At 39.1% G+C, this 27,251-nt stretch overlaps 1 protein-coding gene across 2 annotated transcripts; it reads right to left on the reverse strand.

Moving 5' to 3' along the window:
* Positions 1-78: 78 nt before the first annotated feature.
* On the reverse strand, positions 79-26,854 carry LOC148274836 (uncharacterized). Of its 2 annotated transcripts, XR_015824188.1 has the most exons (13): positions 26,202-26,854; positions 15,287-16,543; positions 14,998-15,207; positions 13,813-13,906; positions 12,680-12,795; positions 10,683-10,847; positions 7,793-7,957; positions 7,005-7,178; positions 5,982-6,096; positions 3,548-4,146; positions 2,737-2,832; positions 379-1,090; positions 79-322 (listed from the first exon to the last, which is right to left on the reverse strand). XR_015824188.1 is itself a non-coding variant. In XM_088236549.1 (12 exons), exons 2-12 carry the CDS (start codon positions 16,535-16,537, stop codon positions 917-919), a joined length of 3,159 nt encoding a protein of 1,052 aa, XP_088092675.1. In that variant the 5' UTR covers positions 16,538-16,543; positions 26,202-26,854; the 3' UTR covers positions 79-916. The 2 variants fall into 2 exon arrangements, 1 of the variants encoding a protein (XP_088092675.1); XM_088236549.1 differs by having other exon boundaries at positions 79-1,090.
* Between the last annotated feature and the right edge of the window lie 397 nt (positions 26,855-27,251).

Consider the following 27,251-nt stretch of genomic DNA (forward strand, 5'->3'; position numbering starts at 1 on the left):
CAATTGCCACTGATTTCCTCAATTCAAACGGTTTGGGCTTTAAGTTCTGTCAGCAAAAGGGAGAAATCAAATGAGAGATTTTAAGTCACGAGAAACTGTTTTTATTTGAAAAACACAAATTTCATAGCGTTTCACCGGATGTATCTTTCTTTTTGTTTTTCTATGCATTTATCATCTTTCCCATGTATTATCACAGCGTGTAGCATCATTCTCGCGTATCACCACATGTAGCTTCCTTCTCACGTATCATTGCATGTAGCATCATTCTCGCATATCACCACAAGTAGGTTATTTCTCACATATCACCGCATGTGGCTACATTCTCATGTATTATCACCCCATGTAGCTTCCGTCTCACGTATCACCGCATGTGGCTACATTCTCATGTATTATCACCGCATGTAGCATCATTCTCACGTATCACCAAATATAGCTTCTTTCTCGCATATCACCACATGTAGCTTTCTCACGTATCACCGCATGTAGCTTATTTCTCACATATCACCGCATATGGCTACATTCTCATGTATTATCACCGCATGTAGCATCATTCTCACGTATCACCAAATGTAACTTCTTTCTTGCATATCACCACATGTAGCTTTCTCACGTATCACCGCATGTGGCTACTTTATTATCACTGCGTGTATCTTTTTTTCCGCATTTAAAAACAAATACGTGTATCTTTCTTCTCGCATATCATCGCTTGTATCTTCCTTCTCGTGTGTCACTGCTTATATTTGCCTTCTCGAGGTTCGCTGCGCGTAACTTCCTCTCGCGTTTCACTGCACCCATCTTCCTTCTCGCATATCGCCGCTTGCATCTTCCTTCTGATGATTCGCCGCATGCATCTCCCTTCTCGTCTTTCTCGACGCGAATCTTCCCTCTCGCGCTCCCCAGCGGACGGCGGTATACCCTAGACAGGCCGGTGGGGGAAGGCTTGGGTCACCCGCCCGATGCCCTTGGCGTGAAGGGCCTGCCGCAACAGGAGCCCGCTGCCGCAGCGGACGTACTCCGGGTGCCGCAGGAACCTGAACAGCACGGACGCCCGCTCGCCGGCTCCCAGCACGGACCGAGAAGACAGTATACCCTGGAGGAGAAATATTACACATCAGCGAAGACCTTCAAATCACTAGAAGTCCTCAACATAAGACTAATCTATAAAATAAAGTCGTCGATCAAAGCAAGAAACGATTGATTGATACCCAAACCGTGTCCAGCATTATTCCAAAAATCGTTTCTATATAAAGGATCTAAACTAGATGTTGTCCTGCCCGAGCATTCGCTTTCCTGCTGTTAGCTGGTTCAGTCATACTTTTTTTGAAAAACTTTATGTTGATAAATCGAAAGTGATGGTTTTGAAAGGGATGAAAATATAACTAAATGCGAGATCAGCGTGAACGGAGATATTCTGAATCAGGTAGAAGAATTTGTGTACCCGGGAAGTATGTTTGCTAGGGATGGAAAGGAGGGTGAGTGCCGGGAACAGGGTGAACGGTGCACTGAAATCTACTTAGGCAAACAAATGTTTATCGCAGGAGGCTAAACTAGCAGTTCACAACGGAGTTCTAGTGCCAACTCTAATGCATGGGAGCGAAGTATGGAATTGGAAAAATGATGATGAAAGTAGGTTAAATGCTGTCAAAATGCGATCTCTCAGGCGAATGTGTGGTAAAACGATGTATGATAGGTGCACAAATGTCGAGATTCGTGAACCGTGTAAGGCCGAAAAGTGCATTATCGACAGAATCAAGAAAGGGGTGCTGCGTCGGTTTGGACATGTGGAGTGAATGGACAGAAAAGGAACGTGTAAAAGGATTTACGATGCGAATGTTGATGGATGCAGAAAACGAGGAAGACCGAGAAAGACATGGCACGATCGAGTCCATCAAATACTTGAAGATGGACATGTCAAAAGTAGGAATAATCGATGTGCGTGCATGAGAAGATGTATGAATGCAGCGGAAGCGAGGTCTGTATGCAAAGATAGAGTGATATGGCATTCTATCCTCTCTGCTACCCCTATGTATTTATTATTCTTGATATGCGAAGAATAATTACATGAAGGAAAGTGATGCCAATACCACAATAAATCTGTTTTACTGTAAAAGAAAGAGCGAGAGAATAGAACTGGCTTTAAAGAGATGACACTCACAAAAATACGCACTTTTAAAGGTTACCATGAGATGACATTCATATGCACTTTTAAAGGTTACTATGAGATGACACTCGCATTAATATGCACTTTTAAAGGTTACTATGAGATGACACTCGCATTCATATGCACTTTTCAAGGTTACTATGAGATGACACTCGCATTAATATGCACTTTTAAAGGTTACTATGAGATGACACTCGCATTCATATGCACTTTTCAAGGTTACTATGAGATGACACTCGCATTAATATGCACTTTTAAAGGTTACTATGAGATGACACTCGCATTCATATGCACTTTTAAAGGTTACTATGAGATGACACTCGCATTCATATGCACTTTTAAATGTTACTATGAGATGACACTCGCATTAATATGCACTTTTAAAGGTTACTATGAGATGACACTCGCATTCATATGCACTTTTCAAGGTTACTATGAGATGACACTCGCATTCATACTTTTAAAGGTTACTATGAGATGACACTCGCATTCATATGCACTTTTAATGGTTACTATGAGATGACACTCACATTCTTATGCACTTTTAATGAGTTCATAATGTAATTTAAACAAACCTCAATGACCGCTGTTTGTCGAATGCTCCCAATATGGACAGTGGCTTGAAATCCGGGATAGATAGCCGTAGAGTTGTGTAACACAGATACACTTGCCTGAAATAAAACATTGTGATCACTTAACACTCCATGTGGCATTCACCATTCTACCTATGGCCAGTTGACTTCCATATATGAAATTTTAGGATTTTCTATATATTCTCGGTTCGAACATTACTTTCACATGCAGGCTGGCCCACTATAGAAAATTTATGTATGGAGCAAACAAGCGACAGGAATCGAACCCAAGACCACAAGCTACTACTTCTTCACTACTCAGATTATTCCTGCCTGATTTTCTTTTTCAGGATTTTTGCCTAAAAGCGGCCTTCGAGCCACTCATCTAAAGTTCTGGATCTATTTCACATGAAGAACTGTATTCCCGAGAGGGTAAACATTTTTGAGAAAGGAATATGGAAGTCCAGGCATTTACCGGTCAAAAGCTGAAACAAACCAAAGGTCAAGGAGAGGCACCCGAGTACAGCCGAATGTAATTCGACGCGTCCGACTACAAGTTTTGGCCATTTTTTGGCGGAAACCGAAACTTCAGCCGGCCACTAGTAACATGAATTTAAGATGATCTGTCTTACGCTTCAATTGCCAGTCCAGGGACAGCGAAATATTTAAGCGGAAAAACACTTTTTTAATCAAATATTTCATGTCAACAATGTTGGGAATTGAACCCGAGACCTCTTGCGTGGTAGGCAAATGCGCCGGCTACTAGACCAAGAGGCGAACAATAAATAAATAAATAAAAATGAAATGGACTAACTTGGAAGAAAAAACATCCGCGAGGGTCATCAGGATCCTCTTCAAAAATCTTGTCCTCATTCTTCTGGAAGATCGTGCTGTCACTTTCTTTCTTGAACATCATCTCATTACCTCCGTCTCTCTCCCGCCCGGCCGACGCTTCCGTCTCGCTCGTCCCGGCGAATTTGTCGAGAGAGAGCGGCGCAACCCCGCCGATTAAATTCGGCTCCGAGTCGCGAGCGTCCTTGCAATCGATGTCCTCGATCAGCCGGTGGATGAGGGCCTCCTCGGCCGCCCGGGGGCCCGGCGCCGCCGCCGCGCCCCGGGTCCCGTTGAGCCTCTTGCGCAGCTTCTTGCACGCCTTCGGCGAGACCTTCTCGCTGTTCCACGCGCCGGCCGACATGATGGCCTCGCGGGAGACCGCCGCCCGCGCGCCGGCCGCGCCGCGCGGGCGCTGCTCGCCCGGCACGGCCAGCAGCACCATGCCCTGGCGCAGGCCGGGCACGGCCCGCGCGAGGCCGAGGGAGGCGGCCTGGCCGGCGCGCACCACTCGGCACGGTACCTTGTTCCGATGCAGAGACTCGACTCGTATCGGAATAAACTCCCCGCTGTCCAAAGGTCCTAAACCAATAAAAAAAAAATTGCTTTCAATACAATTTATTAATAAAGCTAAAATTCAACAATATTTTGAGTTTGTCCAAATTTTTGTAGACAAGGACTGGATTCAACTCCCGGAAAGCTGTTTATATTAACATATTACAACAGAGATGAAGAACATTTAAGATAAGAAAATATATAAATCTAGGCATCTACAGGGCTTATGACCTGTCAATGGCTGGTTTAAGTGGCCACTTTACACACTGTGTAACATTGACCATTCTGCCTATATTTGAACATCTATATTCCTTCAATTCTTTCATCTGTTGATGTTTGTGAAGTTAAAAGCTGAAACCTTTACTTATGCGGGTGAGATTCATCTAATTGAATTATTTCACCTACATACTAGGCACTGCCTGAAAATGTTATTTTTTCAATTTCTATACTTCTTCATGGACCAGGTAATTTATCAACAATATTTTGAGTTTGTCCAAATTTTTGTAGACAAGGACTGCATTCAAGTCCCTGGGGAGCTGTTTATATTTACATGTTACAAGAGAGATGAAGAACATTTAAGAGAAGGTTATATAGAAGTATAGGCATCTACAGGGCTTATGACCTGTCAATGGCTGGTTTAAGTGGCCACTTTACACACTGTGTAACATTCACCATTCTGCCTATTTTTGAACATCTATTAATAAAGTTAAAATTCAACAATATTTTGAAGACAAGGACTGGATTCAACTTCCGGAAAGCTGTTTGTATGAACATATTACAACAGAGATGAAGAACATTTAAGATAAGGAAATATATAAATCTAGGCATCTACAGGGCTTATGACCTTGGATATTATTATATCCCCCATATTTGAACATCTATATTTCTTAAATTTTTTCATCTGTTGATGTTCAAATATGGGCAGAATGGTGAATGTTACACCGTGTGTAAAGTGGCCACTTAAACCAGCCATTGACAGGTCATAAGGCCTGTAGATTTTCATTTTCTAATTATTTTTTTTTGCACAACAACAGGCCAGGAGGCCCAATTACAGTTGTGAATTACATCACAGAACACCCAGGCTTGAGAAAAATCACATTTATTTTTTGTGTTCTCACCGGGAATCGAACACGGAACCTTCCGTGTGTGACTCAAGCGTCTTGACCACTACACCACGGAGGCTGCCAAGATGCCTAGACTTCTATATTACCTTTTCTTAAATGTTCTTCATCTCTGTTGTAATATGTTAAAGCTAAAAATGTCTAATTTTTTAATTTGTACACAATACCCAATTTAACTATTGCACAACAAGAAAATTTGCTTGTTGAGACGAGAAAAGCTGCCCGAAGGAGCTTTCTGTAATCTGGTAGCCTTAGCATCTTTGTGCTGAATGAAAGTAATCCAGAAGTACATATCGTGTACTTTATCGGATTGAGAAAAGAGGGAAGTGAATTCTTCATTGACTGGGATTAAATTGATTGGACATGATTCGCCTGTATATCCGACAGAACTTATAACAGGGCCACGGATAGTAGCGAGAAGCTCCATTCGGTAATCGTAGAGAAGGAGAAAGAGACAAGACCACAGGATGTGTTCAGAAGATTGATTAGGATATCAGCAGCAGCACGAAGGGGAGTCAACAATACTGTAAGTTGGCGAGGTAACGTCAGCTCAACGAAGTCAGTCTGTTCAACCACTCAATCGGTTAAACTCATCGCCGTTACTCCCAACATAATTTCTTCTGTCAATTCCCAACTGGGGTAGGAGCTTCGACACCCCTAGCAACCACCGAAATCCTACAGATGTAGCTATTTATGTCAGTGGCACAAGCCCGTTAGATACTATAGCAGAGTAACACTCACCGATGAGAAGCTCGGTCCGTTCTGTGATGACGCCTTTAGTGAGTAGACCGGCCACGACGGGTCCGCTGGAGTCTCCGACCTTGAAGGTCTCGTCAACTTGAAACTCGACAGGCTCCTGGAAGAGATTTATATGTCAATAAAGATGTACCACCACAAGTCTATTCCTAACAAATATTTTGCCAAACATGGCCTTCAGTTGTGTCTGCTTTTGACATGACCAGACTTGAGATTTTGGTTTTTCTGATCGTGCCAGGTCTTCCTTGGTCCTCTTCGTCCCATAGAACCGTTAATTCTCGCCATATACATCTGTTTTACAATTCTTTCGTCATCCATTCGTTCTACGTGACCCAACCATCTCAGAGACCCTTTCTCGGTCTTCAATCTCGACCCTGATGTATAAGAGCGTAGTATGGATGTGGGAAAACATAACCTAAAATGATTTGACAGCGAGTTCCTTATGTTCGTACCAGTCCGGTGATGAGAGGGACAGCGCTTTTCAAAATGATTTAGGACGCATGTGTATTCCACCAGTCCAGTGATGAGAGAGACAGCGCTTTACAAACCAGTTCGGTGATGAAAGAGACAGCGCTTTACAAAACGATTTAGGACGCATGTGTATTACTATAAGTGGCATATTGAACATCACGTGGATTCATTAATAATATTTTTTTAATTATTTCATTTATCAATAGGCAGGCAAAAACATGAAACAGTACGCCACGAGGCCGACTAATCTCTACTCAACTTCTTTTAGCAAAATTTTCACTCGCGAGTAGAAACTAAATAAATAAAACCAAAAAAGAAAAGAATAAATGTGTCAACCCACCCTAGTTTTACCGGACGAGTGGATTGGGGCGATACGCGTGAAACGGGCCTGTACATGACATTGTATTTGTACAACAATCTAAAATAAATACATAGCAAAAATGATCAAGATAAGCTGAAGGGAATGACGACGAGTCCGGCGATCAGGGACAAGAAGCCCAGGAGTCTCCCGGCCACGTCGGAAGTAGGGCGGTTTACCTGTTGGCAGTCGCTGCTGACGGCCACGCTGGGCGTGAGGAACAGGAACCAGCGCAGGGCGTCCAGGCCGCCCCCCGACACGCTGGACACAGGGAACACCGGCACCAGGAGCCTCCCGGCCATGTTGGACGCCGACAGCACCACGTCGTCGCGAGTCTGCACTTGCAGAGGGACCTGGCCATAAATTATCACATCGTGAATCCCCTTATTTTCCATTGATGGGGTTAGTCGATTCATTTCATGAAGGGTATTCGGACAAGTAATGTATGTTTGTAAATGGTGTTATCCCTCTCTGTTGCAACAAATTTAATTTGTGTTCAGTCTAAAATATGATTAAAATTTTATAAATAAAAATAAACCTAATTATTAACGACGTTCTTACAAGGTTACGTTAGAGATGGGACAAATTGATCAATGTAAATTGATCGAGTAAAAAAACTTTTCATTTCATGTTGTTCATGAAAAAAGTATAAATGTCTTATTTTTGGTGAATAATTGTCTTAAACACACTATAATAGGCTTGTTTTTGCGTTTTTATATCAATTTTCGGGAACAGAGTTTCATGTTTGCATGAAAAACCTGATAAAATCGATTTGATCGGTACATGATCTGTGCTCAGTACTTCCCCACCGCTAGTCACATTAGTTTGACAGCTGTCATTTTAATCATTAAGATTGTATTTGCTTGAAAAATGTATAGAAATACAGTAAAAAATAGCCTTTAAGAAAATTAGATTTAGTTTGAGACTTTTTTAAAATGAATCCAGGTTCCAGAGTATGGTACGATACCTTGCGACAGCCGAGCGTGGCCAACTCCTGACGAAGCCTCTGCAGCACCGTATTCGGAGGCGTCTGGTCAGTTTTGGTGATGACAATGAAGAACGGAAGGTCCAGAGCTCTCACCAGCTCCAGATGTTCCAGGGTCATGCGGTTGACTCCCGCAGTGGCAGACACCTGGAAATAATTTGAATGAGTACAGCCAGAGGAAAAGGGAAAATTCAAATATTTTGATGGTGACATTTATTATGATTTATTTAAATTTTAAATCATTCTGAGGCAAGCACTTTTTTTCTTAAAAGCTTATTTAAAATTAACAAATTACAACTGGGATGGAGAATACCTTAAGGGAATATGGAAGTCTAGGCATTTACAGGGCTTAAGACCTGTCATTGGCTGGTTTAAGTGGCCACTTTACACACAGTGTGACATTCACCATTTTGCCTATGTTTGAACATCCATATTTCTTCAGTTCTTCCATTTGTTGATTTAAGTGAAGTTAAAGAGCTGAAACCTTTATTGTTGTAAAGAGATTCATCAGACTGAATTATTTCCCATACTAGGCAACGCCTGAAAACAATTTTTCAATTTTTAAACTTCTTCTTGGACCAGTTGGTTTCATTACAATATTTGAGTTTGTCCAAATGTTCGTAGAAAAGACTGGATTTCACCCCCTCGGGAGTCATTAAGATTAACAAATTACAACAGGGATGGAGAATACCTAAAAGTACAAAAGAGAAATAAGTCAACTTTGAAAACAAATAATTTTTTTATATAAATGTCAGTTTAGTAACCAAATGCCTAGATGCAGAGATAATGTGGCTAGATGCTGACTTATTAACATATAGCAGCATTTGACCGTAAAAATATTACCACTTTAAAAAATAAAACTATGGTGAAGGTGACAGCCTCGTGGTGTAATGGTCAGCGCATTTGCCTTCAATTCAAGAGGTCTTGGTTCGATTCAGACATGATATGAAATATTTATTTAAAAGGGTGTTTTTGCACTAGAATATTTCATAGTCCCTGGACAGACACTTGAAGTGTAAGACTGATCATCTTACCTTCATGTAACAACAATGATCAAGTGTACCAATGCAGTGCCCTATGCACCATTAGGTGCGGAAAAGGAATGATGATGAAGTTTTCAGTACAGCCCTCTTTTTTAATTAAAATAAAACCAATCTGGTAACCCCACCTCTACCCCCTCCCTACCAATTCTTCAATATAAGATAACATATTTTTTAATTAAGCTTAGTGCATGTTTAGACATGGTGGAGTTCGCATCTCTATAAATCTGCATGTGATTTATGTATTTTTAGAAAAACTATACATATATTACGGTGATGTTGAAGGTGGGGGTGTATTTTAGTATTTGCATGTTGGTGTAGTGAGCGTCCTGACGAAGAGACGGGTACGTGTCGAAGCTGGTATATAGTCTCTGGACTAGTATCTGAAGCGTAAGACTGATCATCTAACCTTCATGTAACAACAATGATCAAGATACGCTGCGATTGGTGTACCGATGCAGTGCCCTATGCACCATTAGATACGGAAAGGGAATGATGATGAAGGTAGATAGTGGGTTTTGCGTGTTAGTTTAATTGGTGTCCTGACGAAGAGACGGGTACGTCTCGAAACCGGTAGACTTAGAAAAGTCGGTAAGTGTTTATATACAAATATTGAACAGCATTTAGTAAAATTTTCGACCACAAAGCTAATGCTTTAAATATTAATTATTTTTTTTTTTTAAAAAGAAATATTTGCGTTCTTATGATTTACCCAAATATTTAATTTTGAGGGCCATTCTCAACGAGTTGTAAATAACTCACTATTAGAAAATGGAATCAAGTTGGGGTAGAGTGGGATTCGAACCACGGACCTTTGGTCTGTGAGTCCGAGACACTAGCCACGGGACCACAACCCGATATTATATTTTTTCTACATTTTTTCCTATCTTTGTGAGAGCTTGTATCGAAATCTCGATAGAGCCGGCTTTGTTATACGTAGATAGAGATATTCTGAAATTTAACTATACCGTCCTAGGAACTGTCAAAAGTCGTATAAAAATCACGTTCAAGCAAAAAATAAAATTTTTATTCGTTTTGAAGTGGCTGCTTCTTATCCCAGAAGCCTATTAAAACACGAAAAATAAATATTTTTTATTTTAATTTAGTAAGGAACAAAGTTACAGCGTCACTTATTGGTTGATGCGACGTCAGATATGACACGTTAATTAAGATTTATTTTTTAAAAAATATCCTTTTGATGTGGCTGCTTCTCATCACAGAAGCCTATTAAAACACGAAAAATAAATATTTTAAATTTTTATTTAGTTAGGAACAAAGTTGCAGCGTCACTTATTGGTTGAATTCGATCATGTGACGTTAGATATGACAAGTGAATTGAGATTTATAAAAAAAACCTTTTGGTGCGGCTGCTTCTTATCACAGAAGCCTATTAAAACACGAAAAATAAATATTTTAAATTTTTATTTAGTTAGGAACAAAGTTGCAGCGTCACTTATTGGTTGAATTCGATCATGTGACGTTAGATATGACAAGTGAATTGAGATTTATAAAAAAAAACCTTTTTTTGCGGCTGCTTCTTATCACAGAAGCCTATTAAAACACGAAAGATAAATATTAAAAAAAAATAATTTAGTAAGGAACAAAGTTACAGCGTCACTTATTGGTTGAATTCGATCATGTGACGTCAGATATGACAAGTTAATTGAGATTTATTTAAAAAAACCTTTTGGTGTGGCTGCTTCTTATCACAGAAGCCTATTAAAACACGAAAAATAAATATTTTAAATTTTAATTTAGTAAGGAACAGAGTTACAGCGTCACTTATTGGTTGAATTCAATCATGTGACGTCAGAGATGACAAAAATACTCACGACGAGCATGGCGAGGTGAGGGGAATAGCCCGTGAGACCCTGCACCGTGGTCTTCAGATACTTGCGGTGTCCAGCGAGGTCTATGAAGGACACCAGCTTGGAGCTCTTCTCGAGAATCTCTTCGGGGGTGATGAGGTCACTGTAGGCGTAGTTGATCGGTCGGCCCTGAGGAACAATGCCAGTTTGAGAGGATGGCGGGTATATTGAGAGATTGAGAAAATTTTATTTTTATTTATTATTACATACGCCCAGAGGGCTTTTACATGACAGGTACAAAATAAAAAATCAAGCGTTTCACAGTATGCCAAGTCTATATGTAAGTCAAATAAATATGTATTTTAACGCGTCGGGTTATATTTCATGGCCGAAGTAGCCGGTTAAACCAAATAAGGTAAGCGACTAGGTGGCAGAGGCAGATCAGTATAACATGATCTTACGGAGGGAGAGCCAAGGCGCCAAGTCTATATGTAAGCCTAATAAATGTATTTTAACGCGTCGGGTTATATTTCATGGCCGAAGAAGCCGGTTGAACCAAATAAGGTAAGCGACTAGGTGGCAGAGGCAGATCAGTATAACATGATCTTACGGAGCGAGAGCCAAGGCGACAGGTCTATATGTAAGCCTAATAAATGTATTTTAACGCGTCGGGTTATATTTCATGGCCGAAGTAGCCGGTTAAACCAAATAAGGTAAGCGACTAGGTGGCAGAGGCAGATCAGTATAACATGATCTTACGGAGCGAGAGCCAAGGCGCCAAGTCTATATGTAAGTCTAATAAATATGTATTTTAACCCGTCGGGTTATATTTCATGGCCGAAGAAGCCGGTTGAACCAAATAAGGTAAGCGACTAGGTGGCAGAGGCAGACCAGTATAACATGATCTTACAGAGTGAGAGTGAATTAAAGGGGGATGACAAATTTAGGGGTCCCGCGGGGCTTGTTTTTAATTACCTATACATATATTTTTTTATGATTTTACGGTTATGTACTAGGAAAAGGACAATAGACCCTGTATACCTAAAACTGGAACCCCTCGAGTTCGAGCATCGGTCACCGCTTCCGACATCTTGCTAACCTAAATAATAAGTTAAGGAGTGCCATCTTTGTTTGGTTTTTTTATCGTTTACTTTTTGTGCTGATTCATGTTCACTAAATTGTCATACTTACTAGTTCTTTGCTAGATGTATTATTGTGTTTTTTTTTTATTGTAAACTTTTTTAAATCATTCTTATGTAGCTAAAATTCCACTCGTCGATGCGCTTTGTAGCTGCAAGAGTTTTTGTGATGTTAGCTATCATATTATACAAATCATATTATGTAAATGTTATCAAATATCTAAATTTAGTAAATGGGGTCTAGAATTTCAACCGTCCATGCGCTCAGTAGCTGCGAGAGTTGTTTTTTATTTCGTTTTTTAAAATATCAATTGAACTTTAAACTTCATTGTCAAATATTTTTTTTTTTAAATGTAAATAGGGGCTGGATTTCTTACTGTCCATGCGCTCTGTAGCTGCAAGACGTGCTGTAATCTAGCTCCTATATATCAAAATTGTTATATATCATAATTGGAGACGAGGAACTAGAAACCCAACCGTCCATGCGCTCTGTAGCTGCAAGACGTGCTGGGATATTTATTTATTGTACAACGCCCTTGCGGTGTTTTTCACAAAAATGGCGCTATATAAATTATCTAAAAATATAACATATATATTTATATATATGTAGGCAAACATTTAAAGATTATTTACTAAGATTAATTTATAGTTAGTGAAAAGGGTTACCTTACACATTTATTTTTGTTATTAAAGGATTTCATTCACGATGACCAAGTTTGGTCTTTATGATCAATTTTGTTCACAGTGTCTGAGTCTGTTTGTGGTGACTGAGTTTGTTCGCTATAACTGAATTTGTTCACTATGACTGAATTTGTTCACTATGACTGAATTTGTTCGCTATGATTTGAGTTTGTTCGCTATGACTGACTTTGATTAATTTACCTGCGAGTCGAATCCTAGAGCCTCATGACTGACCGAGCTAGTACGTCCAGTGCGCACTTCGTGCAAATGTCGGAACATATTCAGTCGGGCACTACCTCTTCCATTGTCCAATTCGCCTAAAAAATTACAAATTCGTCAACCACAATTTACGTTTATTCAATAAAGAAGCAATCCGGTGAATACGGTAGCTGGGGGCATCAATGCAGTCTGGTTTTTTTTCAAAAAGATCATGCCATCTCTCCGTAGGCGTAGGCAGACAGGACGGACCACCACACACGTCTATCCTGACATATATCTTGCTATACGTGGCCTACTGTTGGGTCTGCTTGACATGACCAGACTTGAGATTTTTGTTCATCAGATCATGCCATGTCGTCCTTGATTGTCCTCATCCTACACCATTCATTCTCACCGCATATTTTATCATTTTTATCATTGATTCGTCATCCATTTGTTCTGCATGACCAAACATGTTAATGATATAGGAGCCATTCAGAAATCAATTCTCAGTGTCAGCACCTGCTATTGTATCAAATACAAGTTTCCTGTTTGTAAACAACTAATTATCAAAACATTCAATTTACTATTAACAAACTGCTGACACGAGCGGTTGAAAATCGCTGAGACACAGGGAATCAGTACGCGACCTCAAAATCTCATCAGGAAGTAAAATGAACACCGGACAAAATATAAGTGATAACATCCTCAGTTACAATAGGCAGTTTATGCAGCGAGTTCCAATATTATTGTATTAAGTACAAGTTTCCTGTTTGTAAACAACTAATTATCAAAACATTCAATTGACTATTAAAAAACTGCTGATACTAATGAAAATCGCTGAGACACAGGGAATTAGTACGCGACCTCAAAATCTCTTCAGGAAGTAAAATGAACACTGGACAAAATATAAATGATAACATTCTCAATTACAATAGGCAGTTCATGCAGTGAGTTCCAATATGTAGTCCACTAACTTCTCTGTTAACCTATTTATTCAATATATAATAAATACACTTCAACTCGCTACATCATTCTCTTCTGTCAGCCTCCAACTGGGTAGGAGCTCCCGATGCATCCACATGCATTCAAATCCTACAGTAATAATAAATAAGGGCGACAGTCAATTTGTTTACCTTGTGTTAAAACCCCCACAAGAGTAGATTTCCCCGCATCGTTGGATCCCATGACCGCTACTCGGAGCTCTATATTATGCTGGTCATCTGGAATCTAAAAATACAAAATATCACATTTAATTTAATTAACCTCTACGCTTCCCAATCCAGAGATTCTAGATTAGGTTTTACTTTTGAATTTCAAATATTATCCAAACAAAAGATTCACGCTTCTACGAGGCACAAAAATTTAAACAAATCGTAATTAAAGGAAAAACTGCCCGGTGAAACAAAATAATTGACACTTCATGCGTAGATAGGAGTGCCGAAAGGTACTAGACCCGTAGATACATACCGATGTACCTGCCTCAAAACTTGAAGGTTGGGGAATCGGTAGTGTATCTTTGTAATCACTCGAAAGAATTTATCTTCAACTTTACCGTCATGGTAAAGGTATGACATCCTTAGCTTCCCATAATAATCGCGGCCCTCGAAGTATATATTTCTTGTTCATGTATGTCTCCTTGTTTTGTCCATATTTATCTTATTTTAATATATAGTAGATTTATTATTTATATAGTTTAAACTTTAAGCCGTCGTCGCTTTATTACAGTATTATTTAGTGAATACATATAATTGGATGGCAGGCCCTACTATGTATACATTTTTTAATTTTTTTTTTAAATATTCATTTAACCTGTACATCTGTTTGTATTCAAAATAAATAAAAAAATATGTAAAAATAAATGTTTAATTCATAATAAAAAATCATTTTTAAAAAATCTAATTCAACCAGCGCGGCAACGTGAAAAGGAGTGACCTTTCGGTAGGAGAATATGAAAGGGGGTTACCTTGTCGGTAGGAGAACATAAAAAGGGTTTTTTTTTGTCTCTAGGAGAGTATGAAAGGGGGTTACCTTGTCGGTAGGATAACATAAAAGGGAGTTACCTTGTCGGTAGGAGAACATGAAAGGGGGTTACCTCGCCGGTAGAAAAACATCAAAGGGGGTTACCTTGCCGGTAGAATAACATAAAAGTGGATTACCTTGCTGGTAGGAGAACATGAAAGGGAGTTTACCTTGCCGGTAGGAGAACATGAAAGGAAGTTTACCTTGCCGGTAGGAGAACATGAAAGGAAGTTTACCTTGCCGGTAGGAGAATATAAAGGGGCTTACATTGTCGGTAAGAGAACATGAGAGCGGGTTACCTTGCGGACCAGCACCTCGGCCGTGTAGCGCGGCGGCGCGGGCAGCACGGCCAGCAACGCGCAGCGGGCGCCCAGGCGCGCGGCCATGCGGCGCAGCGTGCGCAGGGAGGCGCGCAGGCGGGCGGCGCGCAGTCCGCGCACGCGCCCGCAGTCGCGCACGCCCACGCCGTACACCGCCTCGCCGCGCCCCTCGCGCAGCCGCCACTTCATCTGGAGCAGAGGAACAAACACCTGAGCGAACTCTCGTGGGGAATCGGTAGTGACAAAGGTAAAATAAAAGGGCAAATACCTGGGTCACGAGGTGCTCGAATCTTTGCTTGGAAGGCTTCACCAACTTGAGTTTGTATTCGACGTTGCCTATTTGCGGTTCCGGCGGCAGCAGGACGCCGTCGCTCTTCACCGCCTCGTCGTCGGACTCGAAGTCCACGTCGTCGGAGCCGGACTCGCAGTCCGAACCGTCGTCCGAACCCGAGCACTCGAAGTCGTAGTCGTCGTCGAAAATCTTCTGCAGGGAGTCCCTGACCGCCGACTCGCATTCCGACATCACGGCCGGGGCCGCGAGCCCGGCCTCCCCGGCCGCCGCGGCGGAGCCCGAGAACAGACTGCGCTTGTTCTCGACGGCGGTTTCGCTCAGGAAGCTGCACAGGTTGTTCGGGATCTCCCAGGCCGTGTGCTCGGCGACCGGCTCCCTCTTCGCGCCGCCCGGCTCGCCGACGACGCCGTCAGACTGCTCGGCGAAGTCGAACGGCTCCGTTTTCCGCCGGCTGCGCTTCGTGCCGTCGAACTTCTTGCCGAGGGCGTTGACGTTGACGCCGATCTTGTTGGCCGCCGCGTCTCTCGCGACGGCCTTCTCGTTGTTCCACGAATCGCACCTGACCTTGACCGCGTCACCTTTTTCGCACGCGTCCAGGCTCACCGCGTCGTTTTTGCTGAATGTAAACCTGCTTTTGTACGCGTCCAATTGGACGTTATTTTCCCTAATATTCTTGCCGGCTTTGGCTTCCGTCGGCCTTTCTATCTCGACGGCCGGGCTCTCTTCCTCTTCTAGCGAGAAGTCCAACCAGCTCTCGTTGTTCCTGGCCTTGCCCGCCTTCCTATCGTTGTGCATTTGTCCTTTAATAGATACATTTTGCTCTAACTTATTATTATCACAACCAAATTTCGGAGGACTTAATCTAGATTGCGTTTGCTTTGCGCTATTTTTTTTATTCTTTTCCTCTTTTGTTTCACATTCCGCGAACCCAATTGCTTTATCTTGTGTTGAAATCGCGTCCTCGACACAAGCTTCCTTAATATTAATGCTAATATTTTCTGGCTCCGGGGTGCTCTCGATTTTAGGAGTATTGATTCCCCTCTTTCTATGCCGCGCCCTCCTGCGTTTCTTTTTTTTAATAAGTTCTAAGGCTTCCATATCTGGTGTAGTTTCTCTGCTGCTTTCCCGACTGTATAAAAGAGTTTCGAGCACTTTGACAGAGTTCCCTGTTATTTCCGATACGATGTCTATCTCATTTGACTCGCACGAACCGACGACAAAATCCATTTATACCTGTAACAAAATAAGGCGATTAAATAATATTAAACCATTAGAGACTGTTCGAAAATTTATCTTAAAAATAATGCTTCACAAAAATCGCACTTTTCCCAATTTCCGATTGTTCCAAGAAGCTAAACTTTTGGAAATAAGACAATTATATTGTTTTCAAACAAACAGGCAGAGAGGATAGAACGCCATAACACTCTATTTTGGCATACAGGCCTCGCTTCCTTTACATTTTTTTAATTTTTTTATTTAAATCTTAAAGTAGGGCACACATATCATACATATTGTTATGTGTGTTCTAATAATAACATTGCAAATATATTTAATTTATAAATTGTTTATCACATATGTCTTGACCATTATTTTAAATTTTGGTATGTTTTTTTCCATTTCGTAATACTTTTTAATTGCTTTAAATAAAATGGAATTTTGTGACTTTGCCTTTTTCCTAAATGGAAGTCTAATTTTGTTCTTTTCTCTAGTATTGTGATCGTGTTCAGCTGGTTCCGATCATTTTTTTTCCAAAATTCTGTTTTTTTATTAGAGTTTATAATTTTATGAACAAATATCATTGTATTGTAAAATATTCTTTGTTTATATGTTAATAATTTCATTTCATTTACCATCGACTTTACCCTCGTATATCTGTTTTTGTTCAAAATGATTCTAAAGGCTTTATTTTGTAATACAGTTAGTTTATCTATGTTTTCTTTGTTTGATAAAAATAAAATGCTACTACAGTAGTTAACGTGTGGTTCAATAATTGCTTTGTAAATAGTTTTGCAAGAGTCCTTATCAATAAATCTTCTGATCCTTCCCAAAATTGATATTTTATATCCTTATCCTCATTCATACATCTTCTCATGCACGCACGCCGATTATTCCTACTTTTGACATGTCCATCTTCAATTATTTGATGGACTCGATTGTGCAAACGACCTTGCAGATTACAAATATTATTTGAAGATTATCTATTTGGAAACTAGTACTTCTCAGTAGAATCGAAGACGAGAGGCACCTAATCAAAACCATCTCAGAGAGGCGAGCCCGATGGATCGGCCACATGGCAGGGGTGAATTCTCCTTATAATCGATTATTTGCAGCTTACCATATTTTTTGACATCGAAAGTGATGTTTTATTTTACATTATTATAAGAAAAAACACACAACCAAAAAAATCATTGGCATTTCTTGGGTTAGTAAATCATCATATTCCTTTATCGCGTACAGCGAGCCAATTGCGCCTCTATCGGCCAAAATTATTACTACTGGATTACACGAGATTACTCTGCTGAAGAAAAAACATGAACGTCTTAAACGCAAAGTTTTAGAATCATGTTCATAAAATTACGCCTGCAATTACAGTAGAATCTCGCGGCTTTTCTTAATGCAATTTGGTCTTTCAACACTTCTTCATAAGGACTATTATTCTTTAAAATAAATCTATTTGACTTACGACGGTCCAAAAGAGGTGGCATTATACGCACTCGTTATGTGTGAGAAAGGGATGACGAATATATATCTTATTACGATGAATTATACAGTTCTATAAATTACTTTTAAGGCCGCTGGTGCCATTTGTTATGGATTTATTTATCAAATATAAAAAAACTGATCTTTTAATGCATAAAAAATGGCACCAGCGGCTTAATTTTTTTTTATAGATATGCTTAATAATTTATAGATACCGCTATGGACATTTTATCAGAATTTTCGTAGCTTACCAATCTAAAAACTAACCGCTCGCCACTGCCACATGGGGTCTCCTGCATTTATTTATTTAACTTTTTGTACATAATGTTATTTGTACATTGGCGGGCTTATTGCCAAATGGCAATTTCTTCCAACCAACCAATAAAATAAAAGTTTTATTTTTATAATTCAAGTTACAGAACATATTCAATAGAAAAAAAAAAAAGGATTAAAAAGTGAAAAATATATAAAAATAGAAATAAACGTATTTGTTTATAAATTACCTTAAATCAAAACTATTACTCAATGGGAAAAAGGAAAAAAGCGGAAAGAGGAAAAAGGAAAGGAGGAGAGATTAAGGAAGAGAAAGGAGATGTTTCTTCAGACGTGATTTAAACAGAGATAATGTAGTAACATCTTTGATGGTGGATGGGAGATGATTCCACAGTCGAGCCGCATGGACACTATATGAGTTAGAGAAGAAAGAGGAATTGTGTATGGGTATTAAGAGAGTGCCTTGAGAATGAGAACGAAGAGGTAAACCATGAACTGATAAGCGTTGAAATTTTTCACACAGGTATATAGGAGCGTTAGGACTATGAAGTACATTGAACAGAAGTGAGAGGGAGTGATAGTCTCTCCGCTGTCTAATTTTGAGCCATTTCAGTTGCCTACGATAATCAGAAATGTGGTCATATTTCCTAAGACCAAAAATGCATCACATAATGGAGGGAACGGCTGAGGGGACAAAGCGCAGAGAGCGCCCCGGATGGGAGTATTTGGAGCGAGTGTGCGAGGATTCGAGCTGCGCCTCGCATGTCGAGCTGAAGGGGGCGGCAGAGAACAGAGAGCAGCGGAGGACGAGATGCGGGACTTTGCTGCGAGCCGATCCCCAGGATTGGGACTGCGATGAAAGCAGTATGCATGTCAAAAAAAGATGCGAAACTACATCCACAGTACCGGATTTAACAAGGAGTATTGGTGTTCAAGGTTTGTTAAGGTCAAGTCGTGAATAGAATTGCTTTGGCTCATTTCTCGGTCAATACGAATACACTTTGTTTGTACTTTCGAATGCCAAATTTTAATCACATGCCAAATATGTTTCAAATTGTTTCAATTCTTGATAAACACAAGCAACAGTATTATGAGTTTGTCCAAATTGCTGTAGACAGGGACTCTATTTTTTATCCCGTAGGGTGTTGTCTATTTATTTATATTTGGATAATTTATATAGCGCCGTTTTTGTGAAAATCACCTCAAGGGCGCTGTACAATAAATAAATATCCCAGCACGTCTTGCAGCTACAGAGCGCATGGACGGTTAGGATTCTTGTTTCTCGTCTCCAGTTATTTATTATGGATAACTTATACAGCGCCATTTTCAAGGGCGCTTTACATAGTGATTCTATTGTTAAATTAATTTAATTGAAGCTTTTAAATTTGTAATTTAATTAAAATAATTTATTTTGTTGTCACGTGCTACGGATTTATTCAAATGATTTAGAGAACAAGTGGGTTTTAAGTTTTTTCCGAAACATCACTTCACTTTCACAGCCTCGCACCTCTGCTGGGAGAGCATTCCATGCACTAGGGCCTGCGACCGCAAATGCGCGTTCACTAAATTTAGTGGGCTGTTTGCGTAGAGGTATAATAACTTTTCCTTTCGCCGTAGACGTCGCTGATCTAAGCGTGAGACGCCTGTCAGCTAGTTCACCTGGAATGCATAGTTCCCTTAGATATTCCGGAGCCGAGTTGTGCAGTGACTTATACATAAGCCAACAGAGTTTGTATTCGACCCTCTGTGGAAAACGTAGCCAGTGTAGTTCCCGAAGTAGTGGAGTGATATGACTGGACTTAGAGATTCCGAAAATAAGTCTCGCTGCGGCATTCAATACAGATTGTAGGCGAGTCATTTTGTTCATTGGTAGACCTGCGTAGATACCATTACAATAATAGACTCTAGACACTACAAATGCATTTATTAATTGACGGGCGGCATCAACCGGCAAATTTTTGCGTATGCATTTAATTTGTCTCATCTGGTAGAAGCATGAACTTATCGTTCTACTAATTTGAGCGTCAAGAGATAGGTCAGAATTGAGTAAAACTCCCAGTAGTTTAACGGTGGGTAAAGCGGTACTCCCTGCATTGGGTAGAGCCGTATCCTGGATCAAATTCTGTCGTCTGGCTGAAGCCACCCACAGTTGTTCAGTTATGATATATAGGAGCTAGATTACACGTCTTGCAGCTACAGAGCGCATGGACAATAAGAAATCTAGCCCCTGTTTACATTTCTATTTTTTTATTTGACAATGGAGTTTAGAGTTTTAGTGATATTTAAAAAAATGAAATAAAAAACAAATTTATAAAAATAGAAGTAAGATAAAAACAAGTCTCGCAGCTACTGAGCGCATGGACGGTTGGAATTCTAGACCTCATTTACTAAATTTGGATATTTGATAGTTGATAACATTTACATATTGAAGCTAGATTACTAATCGTCTTGCAGCTACAAAGTGCACGGACGAGTGAAATTCTGGCAACTTAAAATTATCAATAAATTTACAAAAACAAACATTGAGCATAATAGTAAATTTGTAAAGTGTTCGTGCTAAAAAGTACACAATAAAAAACTAAACAGATAAAGCACTTCAACACTATGGATAGCAAAACAGATAAAAATATCCGAAGGGTAGCTTTCGTAGATGTTCGGTAGTCACTAGTCACTGTCGCAGTATCGCACAAGTGCAAACAAATGTTTTTTCTAAATTCCTAGAAGATGGTCCGGTCCACGTGTAGTTGCCGGGGGGGGGGGAAGAAGCCTATTGTTATTTATTTTATTATGTAAACAAACAGTATGTACATAAATACTGACAATTTCTTTGTGAGACACTCGAGCACAAACCAAAAAAATTGTTTGTAGGTGAAATAATTCAATAAGACGAATCTCACCCGCATAAACAAAGATTTCAGCTCCTTAACTTCGCAAACATCAACAGATGAAAGAATTGAAGGAATATATATGTTCAAATATGGGCAGAATGGTGAATGCGCCAGCTTAAGTTAAACCACAAGAATGTGTGTCGAGGAAGCGAGGTTTGTGCGTATCGATCTGAACCGTTTAAGTTAGGGTTTCCTAGGACAGCGGCGACCGTATCTTAACGGCCGTAGTGAACGGTGATGCGGTGGACAGCCATCGTAACGGTGACTAGACAGTGGTTTTATTTTTTAACGGGGTTATCAATACGATTTTCCTAGGAAACCACTTTCTAGTCACCGTAACGACGGCTGTCCACTGCATCACCGTTCACTACGGCCGTTAAGATACGGCCACCGCTGTCCTAGGAAACCCTAGCTTTAGGGGTGTGTTATTTATTCGCCCAGATACAGAAGCGTATTGATATATTCCCATGGAAACGTGTGCTGATGACCTCCGTCGCATTATGTATGGAGTCGATTTGGCACCTGGCCAAGAATGTTGGATAAAAATATGACATTGCCAATTCTATTTCAAACAAATAATCAAAATAAAAACAGTCACGCCATTTCCCGTAAGGGTGGGCAGAGAGAATAGGGGGAGATATTATTATTATTATTATTTATATCTTAAAGTAGGGCACACATATCATACATATTGTTATGTGTGTTCTAATAATAACATTGCAAATATATTTAATTTATAAATTGTTTATCACATATGTCTTGACCATTATTTTAAATTTTGATATGTTTTTTTCTTCATAAATATTTTTTTCCATTTCGTAATACTTTTTAATTGCTTTAAATAAAATGGAATTTTGTGACTTTGCCTTTTTCCTAAATGGAAGTCTAATTTTGTTCTTTTCTCTAGTATTGTGATCGTGTTCACGCTGGTTCCGAGCAATTTTTTTCCAAAATTCTGTTTTTTTTTTAGAGTTTATAATTTTATGAACAAATATCATTGTATTGTAAAATATTATTTGTTTATATGTTAATAATTTCATTTCATTTACCATCGACTTTACCCTCGTGTATCTGTTTTTTTTCAAAATGATTCTAAAGGCTTTATTTTGTAATACAGTTAGTTTATCTATGTTTTCTTTGTTTGATAAAAATAAAATGCTACCACAGTAGTTAACGTGTGGTTCAATAATTGCTTTGTAAATAGTTTTGCAGGAGTCCTTATCAATTAATCTTCTGATCCTTCCCAAAATTGATATTTTTTTGCAATCTTATTTATTACCATCTTAGCGTTTTGGTGAAATTAAGTTACTCTGTCTTTGCATAAATTTGAAATTTGGTAAAGACGAATTTAAAGATAGCATCAAAAGTTTAAAAAAATGGGAACTAGTACTTCGATTCTTAAATAGGTAGAAGAATTATTTATATACTAAAACAAGTAGAGGAATTTTTGTATCTGGGAATTATGTTTACTATAGTCCTTAATTTTCAAGAGATGGAAGAGTAGAAAAAGATGTTGGAAGAAGAGTGAATGCGGGCAACAAAATGAACGGAGCACTAAGCACAGTAATTTCTAATAAAAACATGTCGATCGAAGCTAAACTGGCAGTGCACAACGGAGTTTTAGTCCCAACACTTATGCATGGAAGTGAAACATGGAACTGGCGGAGGAAGGATGAAAGCCGAGTGAACGCGGTTGAAATGCGATCTCTTAGACGAATGTGTGGGAGATCAATGTATGACAGGGTTACGAATGATGAAATCAGGCGAGAGTGTAAATCTGAGACAAGTATAATTGATAAGATTAAGAAAGGGTCTCCGACCGAGATGGTTCGGTCACGTAGAACGAATGGACGACGAGAGAATGGTAAAACAAGTATATATGGCAAAAATGAACGGCAACGCGAGACGAGGACGACCGAGGAAGACGTGGCATGATCGGATAAACCAAAATCTTAAGTCTGGTCATGTCAAAAGCAGACAGAACCGAAGGGCGTGTATGACAAGATGTATGAATGTGGAAGAGGCTAGGATTGTATGCCAGGATAGACGTGTGTGGCGGTCCATTCTCTCTGCCTACCCCTACGGGGAAATGGCGTGATGGTAGTAGTAGTAGTAGTCCTTAAAATACAGCTTGATTAGAATGACAGCCGTCAAACTAATTTCATTAGTGATGGGAAATTACTGATCACTGATCAAATCGATTCTATCAGTTATTTCATGCAATCATGAAACTCTGTTTCCGAAAGTTGATATAAAAACGCAAAAACAAGAATATTATAGTGTGCTTAAGACAATTATTCACCAAAAAATAAGACATTTATACTTTTTTCATGAACAACATCAAATGAATTATTTTTTTATTCGATCAATTTACATTGATCAATTTGTCCCTCTCTAACGTTTTTGCAAAACGATGTAACCTTGTAACGTCGTTAATAATTAGGTTTATTTTTATTTATAAAATATTAATCACTTTTTAGCCTGAACACTTTAAAAATTAAATTTGTTGCAACAGAGAGGGATAACACCATTTACAAACATACATTACTTGTCCGAATACCCTTCGTGAAATGAATCGACTAACCTCATCAATGGAAACTGTATTGGACGAAATAAAAATATTTTAATTTATTGCAACAGAGAGGGAAAACATTATTGAGAAGGAATATGGAAGTCTAGGCATTTACAGGGCTTATGACCTGTCATTGGCTGGTTTAAGTGCCACTTTACACACTGTAACATTCACCATTCTGCCATGTTTTAACATCCACATTTCCTCAACTCTTCCATCTGTTGACTTTTGTGAAGCAAAGGAGCTGAAACCTTCATTATGTTCACCATTTTGCCTATGTTTGAACATCCGTACTTCTTAAATTCTTCCATATGTTGATTTTACTAAAGTTAAAGATCTGACACCTTTATTGTTGCGGAGAGATTCATCTGACTGAATTATCTTTCATACTTGGCAAAGCCTGAAAACAATTATCCAATTTTTAAACTTTGTCTTGGACCAGTTGGTTTTATTACAATATTTTGAGTTTGTCCAAATGTTTGTAGACAAAATACTGGATTTAACCCTCTAGGGAGTCATTAAGATTTAAAAAAATTACAACAGCGATGGAGAACATTGTAGAGAAGGGAATATGGAAGTCACAACAATAAAGAATAGAAGAAAAATGGATGTTCAAGCATAGGCAAAATGATGAATGTTACACAGTGTGTAAAGAGCTCACTTTGACCAGCCAATGACAGGTCGTAAGCCCTGTAAATGCCTACACAATAATCAGAAATTTTAAGCGGGAAACATGCGTCTAATAATTGACAAGAAGCGGATATATCCCTTGGTACCTACACTCTACACTACGCACACAGATGCGTTTCTACTATCATCTCCCGGGGAACAGCCAAATGTGAACCAAATGTTTTTACAGTTATTTACTAGGAAAAGGACGATAGATCCTGTTTACTGCATACCTAAATAAAACAGGGACCCTTCGAGTTTGAGTATCGTCTATCATGTTGTTAACCTTAATAATAAGTTAAGGAATGCTATCTTTATTCAGTTTTTTATCGTTTACTTTTTGTGCTGTTACATGTTCACTTAATTGCCATGCTTACTACTTCTTTGCCCGATGTATTATTATTGTGTTTTTTTAAATTATTTTTATTGTTCTTTTTGAAATCATTCTTATGTTGTTGAAATTCCACTTGTCAATGCGTTTTGAAGCTACCAGAGTTTTTGTGATGTTAGCTATCATATTATATTTATCAACAATATTTTGAGTTTGTCCAAATTTTTGTAGACAAGGATTGGATTCAACTCGCTGGGGAGCTGTTTATATTAACATATGTTGATAAATCCACCTGGTCCATGAAGAAGTATAGAAATTGAAAAATAACATTTTCAAGCGTTGCCTAGTCTAGTATGTAGGTGAAATAATTCAATTAGATTAATCTCACCCGCATAAATAAAGGTTTCAGCTCTTTAACTTCACAAACATCAACAGATGAAAGGATTGAAGGAATATAGATGTTCAAATATGGGCAGAATGGTGAATGTTACACAGAGTGTAAAGTGGCCACTTAAACCAGCCATTGACAGGTCATAAGCCCTGTAGATGCCTAGACTTATATATTTACTTCTCTTAAATGTTCTTCATCTCTGTTGTAATATGTTATTATATTTATCATATTTTGTAAATGTTATCAACTATCAAATATCTAAATTTAGTAAATGGGGTCTAGAATTTCAACCGTCCATGCGCTCAGTAGCTGCAAGACTTGTTGTTATCTTACTTCTATTATTATAAATTTGCTTTTTATTTCGTTTTTAAAATATCACTTAAACTTTAAACTTCACTGTTACATAAAAAAAAATAAAAAAAATTGTAAATAGGGGCTAGATTTCTTACTGTCCATGCGCTCTGTAGCTGCAAGACATGCTGTAATCTAGCTCCTATATATCATAATTGGAGACGAGGAACTAGAATCCCAACCGTCCATGCGCTCTGTAGCTGCAAGACGTGCTGGAATATTTATTTATTGTACAGCGCCCTTGAGGTGATTTTCACAAAAATGGCCCTATATAAATTATCCAAACATATATATAAATATATACACTTTCATATTACCTTCTTTAAAAATTTTCCCATCTCTGTTGTAATTAATTAATATTCCAGCATTTTTCAAACAGCCGGTGATCAATTAAACCACAATTAAATACTTTAATTATTGCTAAAACCTTTCTAAACTACATACGTTTTATTCAATTGCTAAATTCACAGTAAAATTTTGAATGGTAAGAAATTTCCGCACGCAAAAAGGAATCTTATTGATATGAGCAGTAAGAACTAAAATCGCTTGCTTGTCAGATGCGAAAAATGGCGGGCCAAAACAAAAGAAAACCGGAAGAAAAAAATCGAATAAGAATCAAATTTAAAATATTCAAACGTCTGGTGTAATTTGTGATTTAAATACATCCGCGTTCAGCTCGCAATGTAAATAATGTTTTAATTACTGATTTTTCTTACCTTAAACCGCGTTCTTGAACCGACAGCTGTTGCGCTCGGACGTCAGAACGTACGTAAACTAAACTGTATACTTGATTCTAAACTAAAACAAATCTGTTCACAGGGTAACATCACAACACCGAGTTATGCAATAGTCAGACGGTGCCAAACACAGTACTTTGCGTCATCACACGTAAACTCGCGTACAGATGCACTCAAAACAAACAAAGGAACCTCAAACGAGCATTAAAATCACGACAGCACATCGAAAATTGTGCAATTCGCGATATTCCGATAACCTATATCCCCACACATGTTTCTCTATGTAATCATATTAATATGTCTGCATTGACTAGTTAGCATATTTTTTATAATTTCGCGGTGAGTCACAGCGGTGAATTTCATCAATCCACGCAATAATTACACATTACCTGTCAGCCGACCTCTATTACAGCGCGGTTATGTCAGATCGTTCAACACTATAATTCGTATCGAATTAAGTCTGTGTTATTCTTGTTTGCACTGTCGAATTCCGCGCATACTTGCGTCGTGATATGTTTTTATTTTGTTTACGTATTTACGCGGGATTTGGTAAAGTTTCGAGGCTTTTGACAGCGGGCGAGCGGGCGCCATCGATTTTCACTCGCGATAATCGCGATGTGCAATGTGCATTCGAATCCGATTCGAGCTCGAATCGAATACATTAATTCAAAAATATTCCGAATAATTATTTTATTAAAGCTAGGGTTTCCTAGGACAGCGGTGCCCATATTTTAACGGCCGTAGTAAACGGCGATGCAGTGGACAGCCATCGTAACGGTGACTAGAGTGTGGTTTCCTAGGAAAACGGTGTTATCAACACCGTTTCCCTAGGAAACCACTCTCTAGTCGACGTTACGACGACTGTCCACTGCATCACCGTTCACTACGGCCGTTAAAATACGGGCGCCGCTCTCCTAGGAAACCCTAGCTTAAGAGGATATGCGGCAGCGTTGTCAACCCCTTTTCGGTAGATCTACCGATTTTGAAACATAAAAGAATAAAAGTGAATTTATTGTCGGTTAATATCGA

The sequence above is a fragment of the Micrasema longulum genome, unplaced genomic scaffold (assembly GCF_059751315.1).
Source record: "Micrasema longulum isolate JH-2025_06_02 unplaced genomic scaffold, ASM5975131v1 h1tg001567l, whole genome shotgun sequence".
Lineage (NCBI taxonomy): Eukaryota > Metazoa > Arthropoda > Insecta > Trichoptera > Brachycentridae > Micrasema > Micrasema longulum.